The 15,783-nt window shown below is 34.0% G+C and overlaps 1 protein-coding gene across 8 annotated transcripts; it reads left to right on the forward strand.

Annotated features, from left to right (window-relative positions):
* Positions 1-491: 491 nt before the first annotated feature.
* LOC107028974 (putative ALA-interacting subunit 2) lies at positions 492-15,474 on the forward strand. 8 transcript variants are annotated; one of them, XM_015230233.2, is made up of 11 exons: positions 492-725; positions 1,021-1,243; positions 2,885-2,946; positions 3,039-3,113; positions 3,184-3,300; positions 8,932-9,002; positions 9,228-9,525; positions 10,201-10,490; positions 13,550-13,634; positions 14,190-14,297; positions 15,175-15,474. In XM_015230233.2, exons 2-9 carry the CDS (start codon positions 1,153-1,155, stop codon positions 13,614-13,616), a joined length of 1,071 nt encoding a protein of 356 aa, XP_015085719.1. In that variant the 5' UTR covers positions 492-725; positions 1,021-1,152; the 3' UTR covers positions 13,617-13,634; positions 14,190-14,297; positions 15,175-15,474. The 8 variants fall into 8 exon arrangements, with proteins under 8 accessions (XP_015085719.1, XP_015085720.1, XP_015085721.1 ...); XM_015230234.2 differs by having other exon boundaries at positions 1,024-1,243; XM_015230235.2 differs by having other exon boundaries at positions 1,084-1,243.
* The last annotated feature ends 309 nt before the right edge of the window (positions 15,475-15,783 follow it).

The raw sequence follows: 15,783 nt of genomic DNA on the forward strand, positions 1-15,783 counted from the left end.
TTATATAAACATTACACACTCAAATATACAAATAGATTTCAAGCTTACTATACTTACAATTAACAAATGAATATTATACAATCAATTTAATCATTAATATTTTTTTTTAAAAAAAAAACATGAAATCATAGATGCACATATATAATTATAATATATATACCAAAATTATTATACATTATACAAATTCCTTAATATATACAAAAGAAAAAATAGAAACATGGGATTATGTGAATTTATTGTGACCATCTTTTGTGCTATTGTTATTATTGTTACCATTTATTGAAAAATAATTTTTTTATATAAATTTAATTAATTTTTTTTATACAAATATAAAGTTACCTAACAAACTAAACTATACCCATAAAATGTAATTATATAAACTATACTCATAAATTCATTTGTCATATATAAAATTTCCCCTTTTTTAGTCTAACTGGGACCAAAAAAAAAAAGACTTATTTAACCCCTTTTATTTGTTATTTGATTAGAAACAATATATAGTGGGAGGAAAAAGGAAGGTTTCCATGGGAGACTTGCAGACAATTCTTTGGTCGAAACGTATATATGCGTATTACCCTATACCCTGGTTTTCTTTTGTCAAAAGCAATCGCTCACATTCCCTCATATATTATTATAATATATATGCAATACAATACAATCACCCTTTCCCTACTCTCCAATTTTTTGCCCTATAGATTCCAAATCCTATTGTACCTAATTCACAGGTAAGAATTTTCACTCATCTTCTTTGAATTTCAATGTTTAATTCTTTCTACTATGTTTTATAGCCACCTTAATTCAACTGGAATCTTAATTTCATAGCTCAAAATATAATATGGTTGATAGATTCTTTTTTTTTCTTTTTTGGTGAAAATTAAGAAGTTCCAGCTTGAATGATTGGATCATAGTTCAGATAGAGCAGTCAGTTTTGTTTTTTTTCACTTTTTAGTGTAACTATTTTTTGTTTGGATTTGCAAAATTTGCTCATTTCACTAAAAACCCTTTATGGATTTCTCTCAGCAGACAAATGGGTCTTCGAGATTAGATTGGTGGAAATTTATATGCAAAATTTACTACCTGTAGATTTTTTTGCCCTAGCTGCAGATTCTTGAGTACAGAGTTTACAGGGCTTTGCTATCATAATTTGATTGAATGGATGTGGAGGGACCAAGTATTTTGTCTGGAAATGGTGCACAGTCTGTAGAATCTCGGTCACGTCCAGTTCGACGACATTTGGATGATGGTAAGTTCAAACTAAAAATCAATTTTGTTATTCCTATGAGTCAGGTTTTCGGTGATAGCTAAGTTCGGTGAAGAGTTTGGTTTTAAGTGAGTTGGTATGCGATAGGTCAAATTCAAGCTATTTGAGGATAGATAGCCCCTTAGATTATCAGACGTGGAAGCAAAGAGCTGAAAGAATTAATAATAATGTGGTGCCGGGCATCTACCGTTATAGCACAATGATGGCCAAACTATTGCAATCCATAATAGGAAATGCCACAAATCAAGAGATCTGCAGCTACTTTAATTTTCAAAGTCATGCAAAAAGCAATAGTGATAGATCTCAGCAATGGAAAAACTGTGGAAGTCCTCAAATTTATTCATCATGATTGATGGAGAGTGCACACTAAGTATGAACTTGAAGATATTATAGATCAGAACAACTTTCTGTTATGAGTATCATAAATTAAAATCGATAAAACAAAGGAGAAGAAAAAGCTCTTATGGGTAGAATTTTCTCAGTGTGCCAGGTTCTTTAACGAGTATATTCGAACTAAATAATCAGATAATTGGAATTGCTGCTGCCAATTGTTACACTAGAGAAAATCACTTCTTGTGTTTTCACGATACTTGAAATGTCTCTTTTGTGGGTGTTGCTGATGTTATGCTGGTGATATTTTGGGTGGTGTTGATAGATATCAACTCTTGAGTTGCATCACCATTACGTAGGGTTGTGGTTTGCGATGGTTATTAGTTATTTCGGTATGTGGTGATGGGGAGTCGATGGTAGTGCTATTCGTTGATGGAGACTGGTTTCTTTGGTTAGCCCTTAGATGAGCTGGGAAGGACTCGTGAGAGTATGATCAATCTGAATTAGGGATGTGATCTGATGCCATCCTCCTTGTATTTATCAAGACCTTTTATGGGACTTTATCCATCTCTTGTAGAGACCTTAGGAAAAACTTGTAATCAAGTAATAACACTTGGATGGACACATTTAACAAGTAGTTAGGTGAAGAAAATGGAATCTCATTGTCTTACCAGAGGACTTGCTTGATTTCTACAGTAATGTTAAATAAACAAAGTAATTGTTTTTGGTCAGTGAAATAGGAGCACGTAAGAGTGACTTTCCATGAAGGGAGATGTAGTGTCCTCTTCCATACAAAGTAAGAGTTTGGTGTCTATGTGTTGGTTATAAATTCTGATTTTGGATCAAGTTACAGGATTAAATAAGCTTTCTCAACAGTGTAAAAGCCTTCTTTATAACATAGGTTCCAGTTGTACTTCACTTACTTAAGGTCTTGCCATTGTTGCTAGAGTCTGGGTATGTTTGTTTCTTTAAATAAGCATATAAGAAAGGAGAATATGCGAATTTTAGGAGCTCATTATGCCATCTCTCTATAAAATATATAATTGGTTGTGATTGTGACATTGCGATAAGTGATGCATCTTCAATCAAAATATCAAGTTATGATTCTTTCAGTTAAGCTTTTGTTCTATATTAATTGGTACTTATCTAGTTAATTAGTTCAGTTTTCCATTGAACTTCATTTCTCTCAGTATTATCTCTCAAGCAGAGTTAATGCAGTTCTATTTGCTTCATAACCTATAAAATATGGAAGTAGCTGCTAAATTTTGACATGTTTCATTCTCACGTTTGCAGCTGTATATCAGTTTACACAACAAAATCTCCCAGCATGTAAACCTGTCCTTACACCAGCATGGGTAATTAAATGAGAAGAAGTCTTTCTCTGAAATTCCCATTTCTTTTCTAAATCGACAGGTGTTGTACTTCTCTGACTACATCTTCTTAACAGGTCATTTCGATGTTTTTCTTGATAGGCGTCATTTTTATTCCAATTGGACTTCTCTGTCTTTATGCTTCTGAAAGTGTAAGCTTTTGCTCCTCTGTTCCTGATCAATAAGTTTGGCATAGATAGCTGATCAGAAAAGCATTTGCAGGTTATTGAGATTGTTGACAGATATGATATAGATTGTGTGCCAGATAATTTGAAGAGTCAAAAAGTTGCTTACATCAAAGATAACTCAGTTTCCAAGAATTGTACACGTTACTTAAAGGTGATATTTCTACGAGTTATGAACTCGCATCCAAGCATGCCTCTCTTATATATTAATTCTCCTCGCTTCATAACATGTTACCATGTCAGATTTATATGACCCTACATTTAAGCTTTCTTCTTCAACTCCAGTAATGAGGATGTATACTTTGACTGCTCATTGAAGTTCATCGATGGACACCAATTTGGCACATCTGCTGAGTATATCCCATTTCCCCAGTGATAAAAGGATCTTCACTTCTCTGGTTATAAGACCTTCTCCACGTCCAGTTTATGTATTAGCCCCTGTTTCGCTTTGTTTAACATAGCACACAGTTTTTCGTTTGCTATTGAGACAACATTACTAATCTGCTGCTTCTAATGAAATCTTCTATGTATCAGAAATCAATTTCGATATGAGCTTTTTAATCTTAAAGGCACAATATTTTTGAGACTATCTTATATAACTCCCATTCAAACTTAGTATTGAGAATTCTGTACAGAATACACGTAGATTCTCTTCAAAGAAGATATGTGTATATATATATATATATGGGTTTTTGCTAACCTACTGCATGAAGGTAACATTGTTTCCCACTTTTTGATTCACTAAAATACCCCTGCCACCTCATTAAAATATGAGCTTTAAGGGGCATTTTAGTCTTCCTATCCATTCAATTGTCCTTCCTCCCCATTAAACTTGCCAGTTTTTTTCAAAAAAAAATCCCTTCCTCCCCGTTTTCCACTCATCTCTCTCTTTCTCAGGAATATCCAATTTTTGCTTCCCTTTACTGCAAACTTTTTCATTACAGATTCAAAACACTTCCCTGGTTCAAGTTTCCTTCTTGATGAACTATAGATGGAGTTGGAGTCCTCAAATTGTTTTTTCCCCTAGATATTTAGATCAATACTCTTTCAACTCAAGGCTATGCATTTCATGGCAAATCCAACTCGAAAATCATCTTTAACTCCTCTTCCTTCATGAGAAGCTTAACAGTAAACCCACTTCCAAAAGATACCAGCTCTAAACCCAATTCCACAAAATTCATCATCAATGTTGAAATGAATTAACGTCTGGCTTTTTCATTTTTCAATTTGTTTGTTCTTTGTGTATTGGATTGTGAAGTTATAATGGTTAAGTAATGGAGGTAGATATTAAATAGCATTGAAAGAAGTTTCAATGTTTAGGTTTAATTGATAATTGAAGATGAGAATGAAGATGGGAAGGACTGAGAAATAGAAAAAGGGAATTTACATAGAAGGGACCAAAATGCCGCTGAAAGTTCTTATTTCAATAAGGTGGCAGGGTATTTTAGTGAATTAAAAGTGGGTACAATCTACTATTGTCATGTAGTAGGTTAGCAAAATACTCTCTCTCTCTCTCTCTCTCTCTCTGTGTGTGTGTGTGTGTGTGTAGGGTGACAAAAGTAGCCCATGAAAACATGATCCCCGCAGCTAACTCAACTTTGAGTAGGATAATGACCTGGCCATTATGAACTCAGTCTGTTTTGACCAGCCTTATTCAGGCCCTCTAATAGTTGGCCTCTTGGGCTACATATCTAGCCAAAATGGACCCATGAATCTGTCAATATATTTTTAAAAAACTTCAAAAATAATTTCTTATAGGAGTTCTGTTTGATAATTAAATAAATTATACGAAAACAAACAAAGAAGCTAAAACTTGGTAATGAGTGGGCTGGTTGGGCTATGACCCATTATTTAGCCCATTTCAGCCCAAGTAATCTTTGTACGAGTCATTAACACACCCATTTATTAACTTAGCCTGCTTTGACGCACCCAAATTCTGTCCAACTCACCCATTTGAGAGATGTGAGTCTTGTTAACCTACTATATGGTTGTAGTAGCCTAGTAGGTTAGCACTACACCCATATTTTTATTTTTTTTCTTAAATGCCTCCAATAACACATTAAACAAGAATAATGATGGGTTTTTTTTGTTCTTCTACAAAAGTAAAACCAAGTCCCTCTCACCACTCTTTTTCTTTTTCCTTCTTGTCATCATTCATGGTGAAAGCTTAAGAAACAGAGATATCTTTGGCTCCTCTAAGAAATAAACCAAAGATTTTTGAATCCATAATAAAGAAGAGATAACCATTATCTGACATTTCCAACTTCAATCTCATATTCACTTCTACTCTCAGCAAGATTTTGCGCCTCCTCCGCTTCTTTGAAATCTCAAGATGTTACTAGAAACCCCCAATTTTAGTTTTCATATATGATTCGAATGAATAAAATCCAATAATAATACCTCTTCAAACAACGATTTGATCAAGGTCAAATCAACTGGAAATTCGAAAACAAATAGGGAAACAGGCAGGAAAAGACAATGAAAAGCGATTCCCATGATCCAAGATGGTTTTAATAATTGTTTCTTTGTATTTAATCTATTTCCCTATATTATGTTGTTGTTGGTGGACTCACCATTGAAGAGGGAGACATGGAAAAAAGAAGAGAGGAAAAGAGGATAGGGTTTAAAGTTTGGGCGGAAAATAAGTAAGCCCTCCTTGGTAGTGTATTGGTAACGGCATTTAGAAATCAAGAAATGGATACAATGCTAACCTACCTCGCCTACTTGAAGAGGGAAAAGGAGGATTGGGTTTAAAGTTAGGGTGGAGAATAAGTAAAGCCCCTCCTGTCAGTGTGGTAGTGTATTGGTAACGGCATTTAGAAATCAAGAAATGGTTACAATGCTAACCTACCTCGCCTACCTCGACCAAGTAGTTGATTAGCAAAATCACATATATACACGTAAGTATACTTACATATATATGTATTACACGCTCACATACACGTATACTTAAAAAATAAAATTAAGATTCACGGAAGGTAATATCAGAGGTTTTCTTACGGAAGGGTTGAGACCATATTTTTTGAAGGTGTGTAGTGCAAACTATTTTGGATTAGAAAGTAGAGAAATATGGAACTATTCTAGCCAAATACATTACATTGTTTTTCTTTTGGAAACTGGTAACATCGTATTCCTCAGCATTAAAAGGGTATGCTGGCCACCTCCAAAAGTGTTAGTTACATAGAAAGACCAACAAAAGATAAACAGGACTACTTACAAAGCTCCTATGAAATCCACTAGTTGAATTTCTTCTTCTATGTTCATTTCTTTACACCAAAAACCTAAAGTGGTAATTACTTTCCACTTAATCTTCTCTATAGTGCATTCTTTCCATACAAAAATTGTCTGTTTTCTCTCCTTCCAAACGCTCCACCAGATACAAGCAGGTACGGTTCTCCACCACCTCCTCTGGCTTTTACTACCTCCCCTTCTGACCCAGCAACTTAGTAGGTCTGTTGTATGTTCTGGCATAATCCAATTTAGACTCATTATATTGGTAAATAGAGCCCATACTTGTGTTGTTACTTTGCAGTGGAGAAACAGATGATTGTTGGTTTCTAGGGCCTCTTTACAAAGATAGCATCTTGAGGCAATAATTTTTCCCCTCTTTTGAAGTTTATCATGTGTCAGGCAAGCTCTCCTAGTTACCAACCACATGAAACACTTCACTTTAGTAGGGGCTACACTCTTCCATATAGCACTCCATGTCCCTGATTTCTTCCCAAAATTGTGGCTAGATCCCTTTTATACATTCTGTACACAAAGAATTGACCGTCAGTATGATGCCTCCATAACAATTTATCTGTTTCCAGATTTGTGCCAGGAAAATCTCCAATCAAAGCTAGCGTATCCATTACCAACTCTATTCCCCAATCATTAAGAAATCTCCTAAAGAGCAAATTCCATCCTTGTGGGGACCAAACCTCTTGTATTTTGCTGTCAGGATTCAGGCAAATGGAAAACAACCCAGGGAATAAATTTTCCAAGGACCCTTGAAAAATAGCATATTATTGTCTAAGCAATCAGGTTCTTTATGATAGATAAACACCAAAGTAGATTCTGAAAAGGCATCAATAACAGCATTCTTAGCTGATGCATGATGATAAAGTACATATTTTAAAAAATGTCTCTCTTTTCCTTTTGAAAGAACTTTACATACCACAGGAAAATAAAAGAAGAAAGTGTATAATTTATGGAAGTTCTTTTTTTGAATAAGGAAAAGTTGGTAGTCTTTTTCCTCTAATGTACATTTATAACCCAAACTCATACAATTTAATTCAATGAAAAAGAAACCTCTGGTTTCAAATAGTACAAAATAGCTTAGGTAATAAAATATCCAGAAAACTGCTGGCAAATTGTATTTGACCTAAAACTACAGTCTGTGGTGGTGATCTGAACCAGTTGTTCTAGATCTTCAATGTAAGCTTACATTTCCATTAGAAATGCTGAATTAGAAGTGATTTTTACAAGTGACATATATGTTTCATATTATCATACACTCACATGTAAGTGCATACTTGCTCCATAGTATTGTGTTAATTTTAAATAAATGAGTAAATGAAACTTCAGTTACCTATTAAAATCTAAGGAGACGGTTCTTGCATTGATAAAGTCACGACAACCCATCTTATGAGAGAAGGACCCCAAGATTTGAGCACAATGGGGGCACCATTATCTTTTGTACGCCAATTGCTAACGACAAAGTTCGGCGTACAAGTCTTAAAAAAAGCTTCAATAATAATGGTAGCAAAGTACAAACTTACGTATAATCGAATATCATCAACTTGATACTTATATAACCAAAGTACAACACCCACTCATACTTGAACTCGACATGTTTACATATTTTGAAAATGGTGAAAAATAGCACCATTGCTTACAATTGCAAATTCTTACTTCTCAAAGTAACAAACTAAACAATAATCTAAAAACGAAATAATAGTACCCCGTAATTCATCTTTGATGTATTTCATGGATGAGAATGCTCTTTCTACGATTGAAGTCGCGACAGGTAAAATCAGAGTCAACTTCACAAGTAAACAAGTCTCCAGAAGATCTCCCTCAGCCAACGCTTTTGCCAAATCACTAATTCCTTTAAATTAGAGAACCTAGGATCACCACGTCGCATGCACATTATGAAAATGTCAAGTTGATAACTGAGATCTCAAAATCCGGGTAATACTTGGCCAAAGTCATTATTGTTTCCAAATCAAAATTAGCAAATGAATTAGCCGAATTCAAGCTAGCCATACTAACAAAAAAGTTATAACTCACAACATCAAAGCAATTTGTTAAGCTCCTAAAGTTGCAAATCAATTACAATTTACAGTATTGAAAAGCTCAACATGTAAGGGACGTCAAAAAGTAATGCTAGAAGGTCTACACTTTGACTTTCCAGGAATATAGAATTTTGTCATCTTGGGAACCAAAATATCATGTTTAGCACCAAATGAATTTGACTTCATCCATGAACGATTCCATCCATCATCTCTCATTCGTTGCAAATCCTTTGTAAGGTCAAGAAACACCATAACATTAACAAGGTATAAAGTATATCGAGGTATAACATGTTTGGCACTGTGCTGTTCAATCCATAATGCAAATTGTTCATCCAGCTGCATACCACATCATTCCATCTTTGCTCTGCAAACACGGCCAAACTTTTGCTTTTTTTTTTTTTTTTTTATACTTGTGATAAAATTTAAATGATTGGAGACTCTAGTTTGGATTTTTTCTTTATCCTCTTCATTGATTTGTTTTGTGTTTGGAAATTGTCTCTGTGCAGGTGCCCCAAAATATGAAAGCTCCAATTTACATTTATTATCAACTTGATAACTATTACCAGAACCACAGAAGGTGAAGGTTCTTTACTTCTTTGTTTCATTTTCTTTTTCAAGTACCAATTTTTGCTGGTAATACAAATTCATGGAAGATTGGTACTACTGGCATAAAATTAGTTGATTATCTTCCTTTTGGAGTGTTGTCTGCATTTTTCATCACTTTTTCCTCCGTGTGAAGTCCATTTTGTCATCTATCTCTGTTAATTGTTCTTTTCTGACTCAGCTTGGCCTTGTAATCCAGGTACGTCAAAAGCAGAAGTGATAAACAGCTTTTACATGGATTACAGTACAATGATACGAGTTCTTGCAATCCCGAAGGCGAAAACAATGGTCTCCCAATTGTTCCTTGTGGTTTGATTGCATGGAGCTTGTTTAACGACACATATTCCTTCTTCAACGGGGCAGATGCTATAAAAGTCAACAGGAAAAATATTGCTTGGAGGAGTGATCGTGAACACAAATATGGGAAAGACGTTTATCCATTCAATTTCCAGAGCGGGCCTCTAATTGGTGGTGCAACATTGGACCCTAACATCCCTGTAAGGCCTTAGAACAGATGCAGCAAGTCTGGTTATTCTTTTCTGTTAAATGAAACATATGGAAGTGCTTACAGAATTGTTAAATCAAGTCATATTAATTTAGGAGCAATATTTCATTTTAGAGTCGATATCTCTTCTTGAATCCCAAGACTAAAGAAGATGGGCAAGAAACGACCAATAGGAAGTAGGTATTGTTCTTAATACATTTGAATATTTTCCTGGATGAACGTGTACATGAGTCACTACTAAGGCCAAATACTGATCATTGAAAGCTCTTATGGCTCTATTCTGGATTCCCGTCCGCTGGTTATTAAATTTTTTACATCTCTGTTTTGTCGATGCAGTGTCTCTATTTATATTACAAAAATAATAACACTGAATTTGAAAGTTCTTGCTAGGTTTTGTTCTTAGATGTGGTCGTTGTGATGTTGCAGTCATGACCCGAGTCTTTATATAATTTTTGTTGATTTTAATCCTTTCTTAAGGTTTGGAATTTTAGCACTAATTTGGTTCGGATTCATTCCGATGATTTAAGCATAAATTTTGACCTCAACTTGTGTTTCTTGTCTTCTCTTTCAACTATACGGATTCGACTTCTAATTGATTCTCTTCTCTAATATGCCCTTTTTCATGGATCTTTTTTTCAATTGGAATGGGATTGATGGAATCAATCAGCTAAGTGATCAGGAGAATCTCATTGTATGGATGCGTACTGCTGCTCTCCCTACCTTTCGTAAGTTATATGGAAAAATTGAAGTGGACTTAGAGGAAGGTGACTTAATTATGGTGAATCTTGTTAACAACTACAACACGTACAGTTTTGGTGGAAGGAAGAAACTTGTTCTTTCAACAACCAGCTGGCTGGGAGGCAGAAATAACTTCCTAGGGATGTCCTATGTCACTGTCGGTTCCTCATTTATCTTCCTCGCTTTTGTCTTCTTGTTACTTCATGTGAAAAATCCAAGGTAAACCTTCAATATACAAATTAATTTCTTCATGACACCATTTTACATGTGCTTAAATTCTGTTCTTTACTCATATATGCTTCATGCTGTACAGTGAAGGCACCCTTCTTGATAAACTGGATGCCAGTCATACTAGTTAAACCAACTTTTTTGGTTATATTTGTCTGTTTCCACTCTTGAGAGAGGAAAACATGACTTCCGTTTACTAGCAAGAACATTATTAGCAGTCTACTATTGAGCCCTCCCTCATTTTCTTTCGTCAGTCATATTAGATGCAAATAAGAACTGATAAGAAGAAAATACGAAGGGCAAAGCCAAAAATTAAAAATTAAAAGTACCTTGAAAGTCTAGCAACATTTTGAGAAACTAAAGAAAAACACAGGAAGATGAAGAAAGTATGAAGGATTATAGCAAATAGATGAAGCGGCATGAAAGCCACGTATATTGATGTGGTGGTTGGACAACATGTGGAGAAAAGAAAGTTAAGGTCAATAATTAAAATGACAAAAAATACCCTCTGTTGACATGTTGAAGCAGGCATGTTGATACCCAAGTATCTACTCATGCAAAACACAAAATCCTATCGACCCATTGACCTAATCTAGTCCAACAGTCCGACCAGGTGGGCATGCCCTCTTGGCTTCTCATAGCAGGTGCTTCTTAGTATAGTTCCTAGTGCCTTCCAGCCTTTTTTAACTAGATAGATATGACTGTCCACCCCAAACTTACAGAAAGATACGAAAAACTGAAAAACTTGGTTCTCTTATAAATTCCACCATGTTTTTGCAGACAAGGTTCTATAAGCATCACAAACAGTTACAAATTCTCCGTTCTCTTCTTGTATGAATCATAGACTAGTTGAAGAATTGCAGCAACATTTCGTAGTGGTCCCTGATCAACCCAGGAGAAAATAATTGATCACATCTCTGTTCCATTTTATGTTTAAGTGTTTTATTGTGGCCGCAGTAAGAACGATTAAAGAAACCTTTTAACATGGTAGCAAATATATGCAAAATATCAAAATTATCCTTTAAGAAGTGGTGGTGAGATTTCCACATGCATTTTCATTTATCTCTCCTTGTAAAAAAATTAAATTTTATATCACTTGGTATCTCGCCAAGTCATGTCACTAAGGGGTCATTTTGGTAGGGATTATTAGGAGAAATAGTTCATGTATTATGTATGGTATTATTTAATACTATGTTTGGTAGGAGTTTTGGGCCTATGTATAACTACTCCATGGATTAGTTATACACCCTACATGGTATTATAGGATGTATAACAAATACCTTCCAATTGGTGGTATTAGTAATACATAGGATTTAATACCATGAGATTAATCCATGTAAAGACAAAATTTCTCTCAAATTCTTTTAATCATTTTATTTATTTTCTTGATTTCATGTTTTATATTGATACTAGTGCATTTATCTAAATAAATTAGCTTACAAATTTTATTACTTAGAGATAGAGTTGTTTGTTGCTAAATAAATCCAATACAAATCAATACAATATTTGAAATGTGAGTTGCTAAGTAATCGCTAATTGAAAGGCCAAATATATGACCATGTGATGTTTGTGATCTTAACTGCATGTATTATTTGTTGATATATATGTCATTTTCTAATTATTTGTATTTTGAACAATTTTAAAATTGAATACATATTAAAACTACAACTTGCAATTTTTATGTGTGAACATAGATGTTTATTCAATTTTACTATCATTTACCGTGTTTTAAAAGTAGATGGTCTATCTTTTTAAAATTGAAAATTTATGTTTTGTAAGTGATCAATTTATTAAGATGACAATCACTACCCTCAAATAATTCAAGTGAGAAAATAGCAAACATGACAACAAAAGTGGTCTTCTCCTAGCTAGTTAGAAGGCCGCAAAAAAATAATATTGTCGGGTATTATATACCTTGACCAAATTACATAAGATAGAAAACCCATAGTATTTAAGGGTATAATTGAAAAGAAGTTTTTTTTTTTTTTTGTAGAGTCTTAATCCAAAAAAAAAAAGATTATGTGGGAAACAATAATCAAAACACTTTATAAAAAATAAATCCTGCATTACTAATGCATGCAATACTAATCTCTGCATTACTAATCCATGGGTTATTAATCTTTGTACCAAACGACCCCAAAGGGTAAAATGGAGATACTATAAATAATTTCCAAAAAAGAGATGGGTATTAATTTTTTTTAATAGACTTAAAAGGAAAGTGTGTCACACAAAATACGACCAGGGTACCTTTCTGGTAGTTGAGCAAAGCATTAATTAACTAACTGAAAAGGGTTCAGTAAAGGTTTTAAGGATGTAAAGTGATTGAGAGGGAAAGACTTGGATTTTATTGTTCTCTTTGAATTTAATGTTTTAAGTTAACTATCAAATAGTGGCTAACCTAATGTTTACTTAAATTGTGCTTGCGATATCAAGTGCAATAAATAAATCAATCATACACATCATTTTAGAATAGTGACTATTAAGTTACTAGAAGTCCAAAGAGAGAAAAAGTTCAACGACAACCAGTTTTAACATCGCCGACCTTTTGGAAAGGAGCTTGGAGCTAAAATCAAGTATAATAATCTTCAAGATGAATTCTTTTTTAAGTTTCTATTCTGTATATAATAATATGTTCATATACAGTTTATCGGTAACTTACTCGGCTACCCTTATGCCAATAATACCAGAAAGGCAAGATGACATGTTATCCAACTTTTTACCTAACTGTTGGAATTCATAAAATGAAAAAAAAATTACTTATCGCTGAGGCATCGCGGTTTCACCCAAAACTCTGAATCATAATTGTATATGTTAGGTGGGGGCGGGGGTGAGTATCTGCAGTGGGTTACAATATTATGACCAGATTTCAGAACCAACATGTTGATGTCTGAAAATCTAGAACCAGAGCTGAAGTTTTTAGTGGGTATACTTTCTGATATGTTTTGTCCAAAACTCATCTTCCTGTGAACTGTGGATCTCCACTGAAGCAGATGGATGTTCATTTTCAGAGGGTTAAAAGATGTTTATGACAGTTTAAATTTCCATAGCAGATTATATGGTTCAACAACCCTCATTATGAGTTCTTCAAATCTTCATGCAGATTGGCAGCCTTCCTAAGGCCTTGACTTTTGCTCGGTACGCCTGATTAATAATTATAATTTTGAAGCTTGTACTCCACCAACTGAAAAGCTGAAGTTCTGCTGTAGGGTTCTCATGATAGTATGGTTTAAGCAATTTTCATGTGCTGCATGTTGGTTTACCTTCTTTTCTTTTTCTGAATTCTGTGGCAGCTTTCTTACCTGAATACTTTTATAGGATTTCAGTACCAACTATTGATTAGACTGATATGATTGGTGAACTTGAAGCTCATTAAAATATGGCTCCTGTGACAGCAAACAAAATTTTCCATTGATGTAATTGTTGTTGATAGGGTATCTTAACTGTTGTGTTTAGTTCCCTCTGGATAAGTAAGAGTTGCTGACAACTTGACATATTCGTAGGTTTTAGTTTTTTTCATTCCGTATCATCAAGATGGTTTTAAATTTGCTCGCCTCAATTGATGTAACATGTGCTCATTTGTTAACCTTGTTATGGCTGTTTATTTTACAAGGTTATTAATCCCATTAAAGTCATTGTTGTTCAGCCTTTTCAACTTGTCAGGACTTTGATTTTAAGCTCCCTTTTATGCAGGCCTTATGGGGATACAAATTTATCTTGGAACTGGAAAGGCATGTCAAACTAGAAGGCGTGACTATTGCTAAATTACAAATTCGTGTTCGAAAAATTTGGCTTCATGAAGTAAGTGAAGTTTATTAATGAGAACAACAGAATATCTGCTATGTGGATGCGTTTTTTTCATAAAATCTATGGTTGGGTGTTGGGATCATAAACCCAAACAATTTGGTATATCATTACAGTTACTTGTTCTGGCATGCTAATACCTATGTTTATCTTCGAAATGCTTTAGCAAAATCCCGAGCGACTGTTGGCTAAGCGTGTAAAAGTTAGCTCTCTAGCTATTTAGTATGTATTTGCAAAGATGAATCACATAATTATCTTCTTTTACTATTCACATGCTAGATGGTCAGTGGAGTATAGGTTGATAAAATCAAATGGTACATGATCATGAGTTTCTGCAATATTTGAACGTTTGATGTTTGCTAGAATGACTAAATCCTTCTTATGGGAGTGAATCCAAAGGTATCGGAGTTGTTTGGTTGGTGAAATGCTCCGGAAAATAGTCTTTCTAGGAAACCAAATTCTTCAAAAATAATAATAGAAAAATGACCTCTTTGGTGTGAGAGCAGGAAAAACAAGTTATACTAAATGACATTCCATGCTAATAGTCTCTTCATTACCCTTGTACCCAACTTCTCTATCACCCTCGCAACCCCCATCCTAAACCTACCTGCCATATGGTTTTCCTAGATGATCCTGGGACAATGTTTTTTGCTAATGACTCACCAAACACTAGAAAATTAATAAGAAATCACTCATTTTTCCAAGGATTCTTTTTTTCATGGAAAACCTTTTGTTCGTACCAAGCACCCCTGATGTTATGTTTTATGTTATTTAATGGTTTCTGAAAGTAGTTTCATTGTAGAATCTAATAATGTTTGCATACCTAAGTCTTTTGTTATTTGACAACACCATAAAATGTATGTTATCTGTGCAGATGAAGTTCCAGAACAGTACCTAGTCCTCGTATATAAACGAAATTCATCAAAAGTTTCTCAGGAGGAAAAAAAAGTATTAGATTATACAAGTGTAAACAATTCCTACAATTGGCCAATTGACTTGATTTGTTAGTCAGTTAACTTTATGGTGATAAGTTCTGTAGCATATATTGCTTCGTATTTGTATTAGTCCGTCTATGAAGAGGCTAATGTTGGTGTCTATTTTAAATATTTAGTGTCCTATACATTATACCTCCAAAAAATAAATATATTTCCGAGAATAGAATAGTTTAGTACAATTTTAACTTTGAACTTTATATAAAATGAAATATACTGACATACACTGCATTTATAACAAAAATGTATCTCCTTATGCAATGATGATTGATTATTAAAATTGAGTATCAAAATTAATGTTTGTCCTATAATTAGACCATAGGGTACGTGTTGATAAATGTGTAAACAATAACAGAAAGTAAAACAACATATAAAACTTTCTTGTCAATAAGAAGTTGACCACTTTTATACTCTTCTTCTGCAATTGTCTCTAATTTTGGAACATTTGAAAGCCTTCGAGGACAAATAAATCGTGCTGGTGCAATTTCTAT

This window comes from Solanum pennellii, chromosome 8 (assembly GCF_001406875.1).
Source record: "Solanum pennellii chromosome 8, SPENNV200".
Lineage (NCBI taxonomy): Eukaryota > Viridiplantae > Streptophyta > Magnoliopsida > Solanales > Solanaceae > Solanum > Solanum pennellii.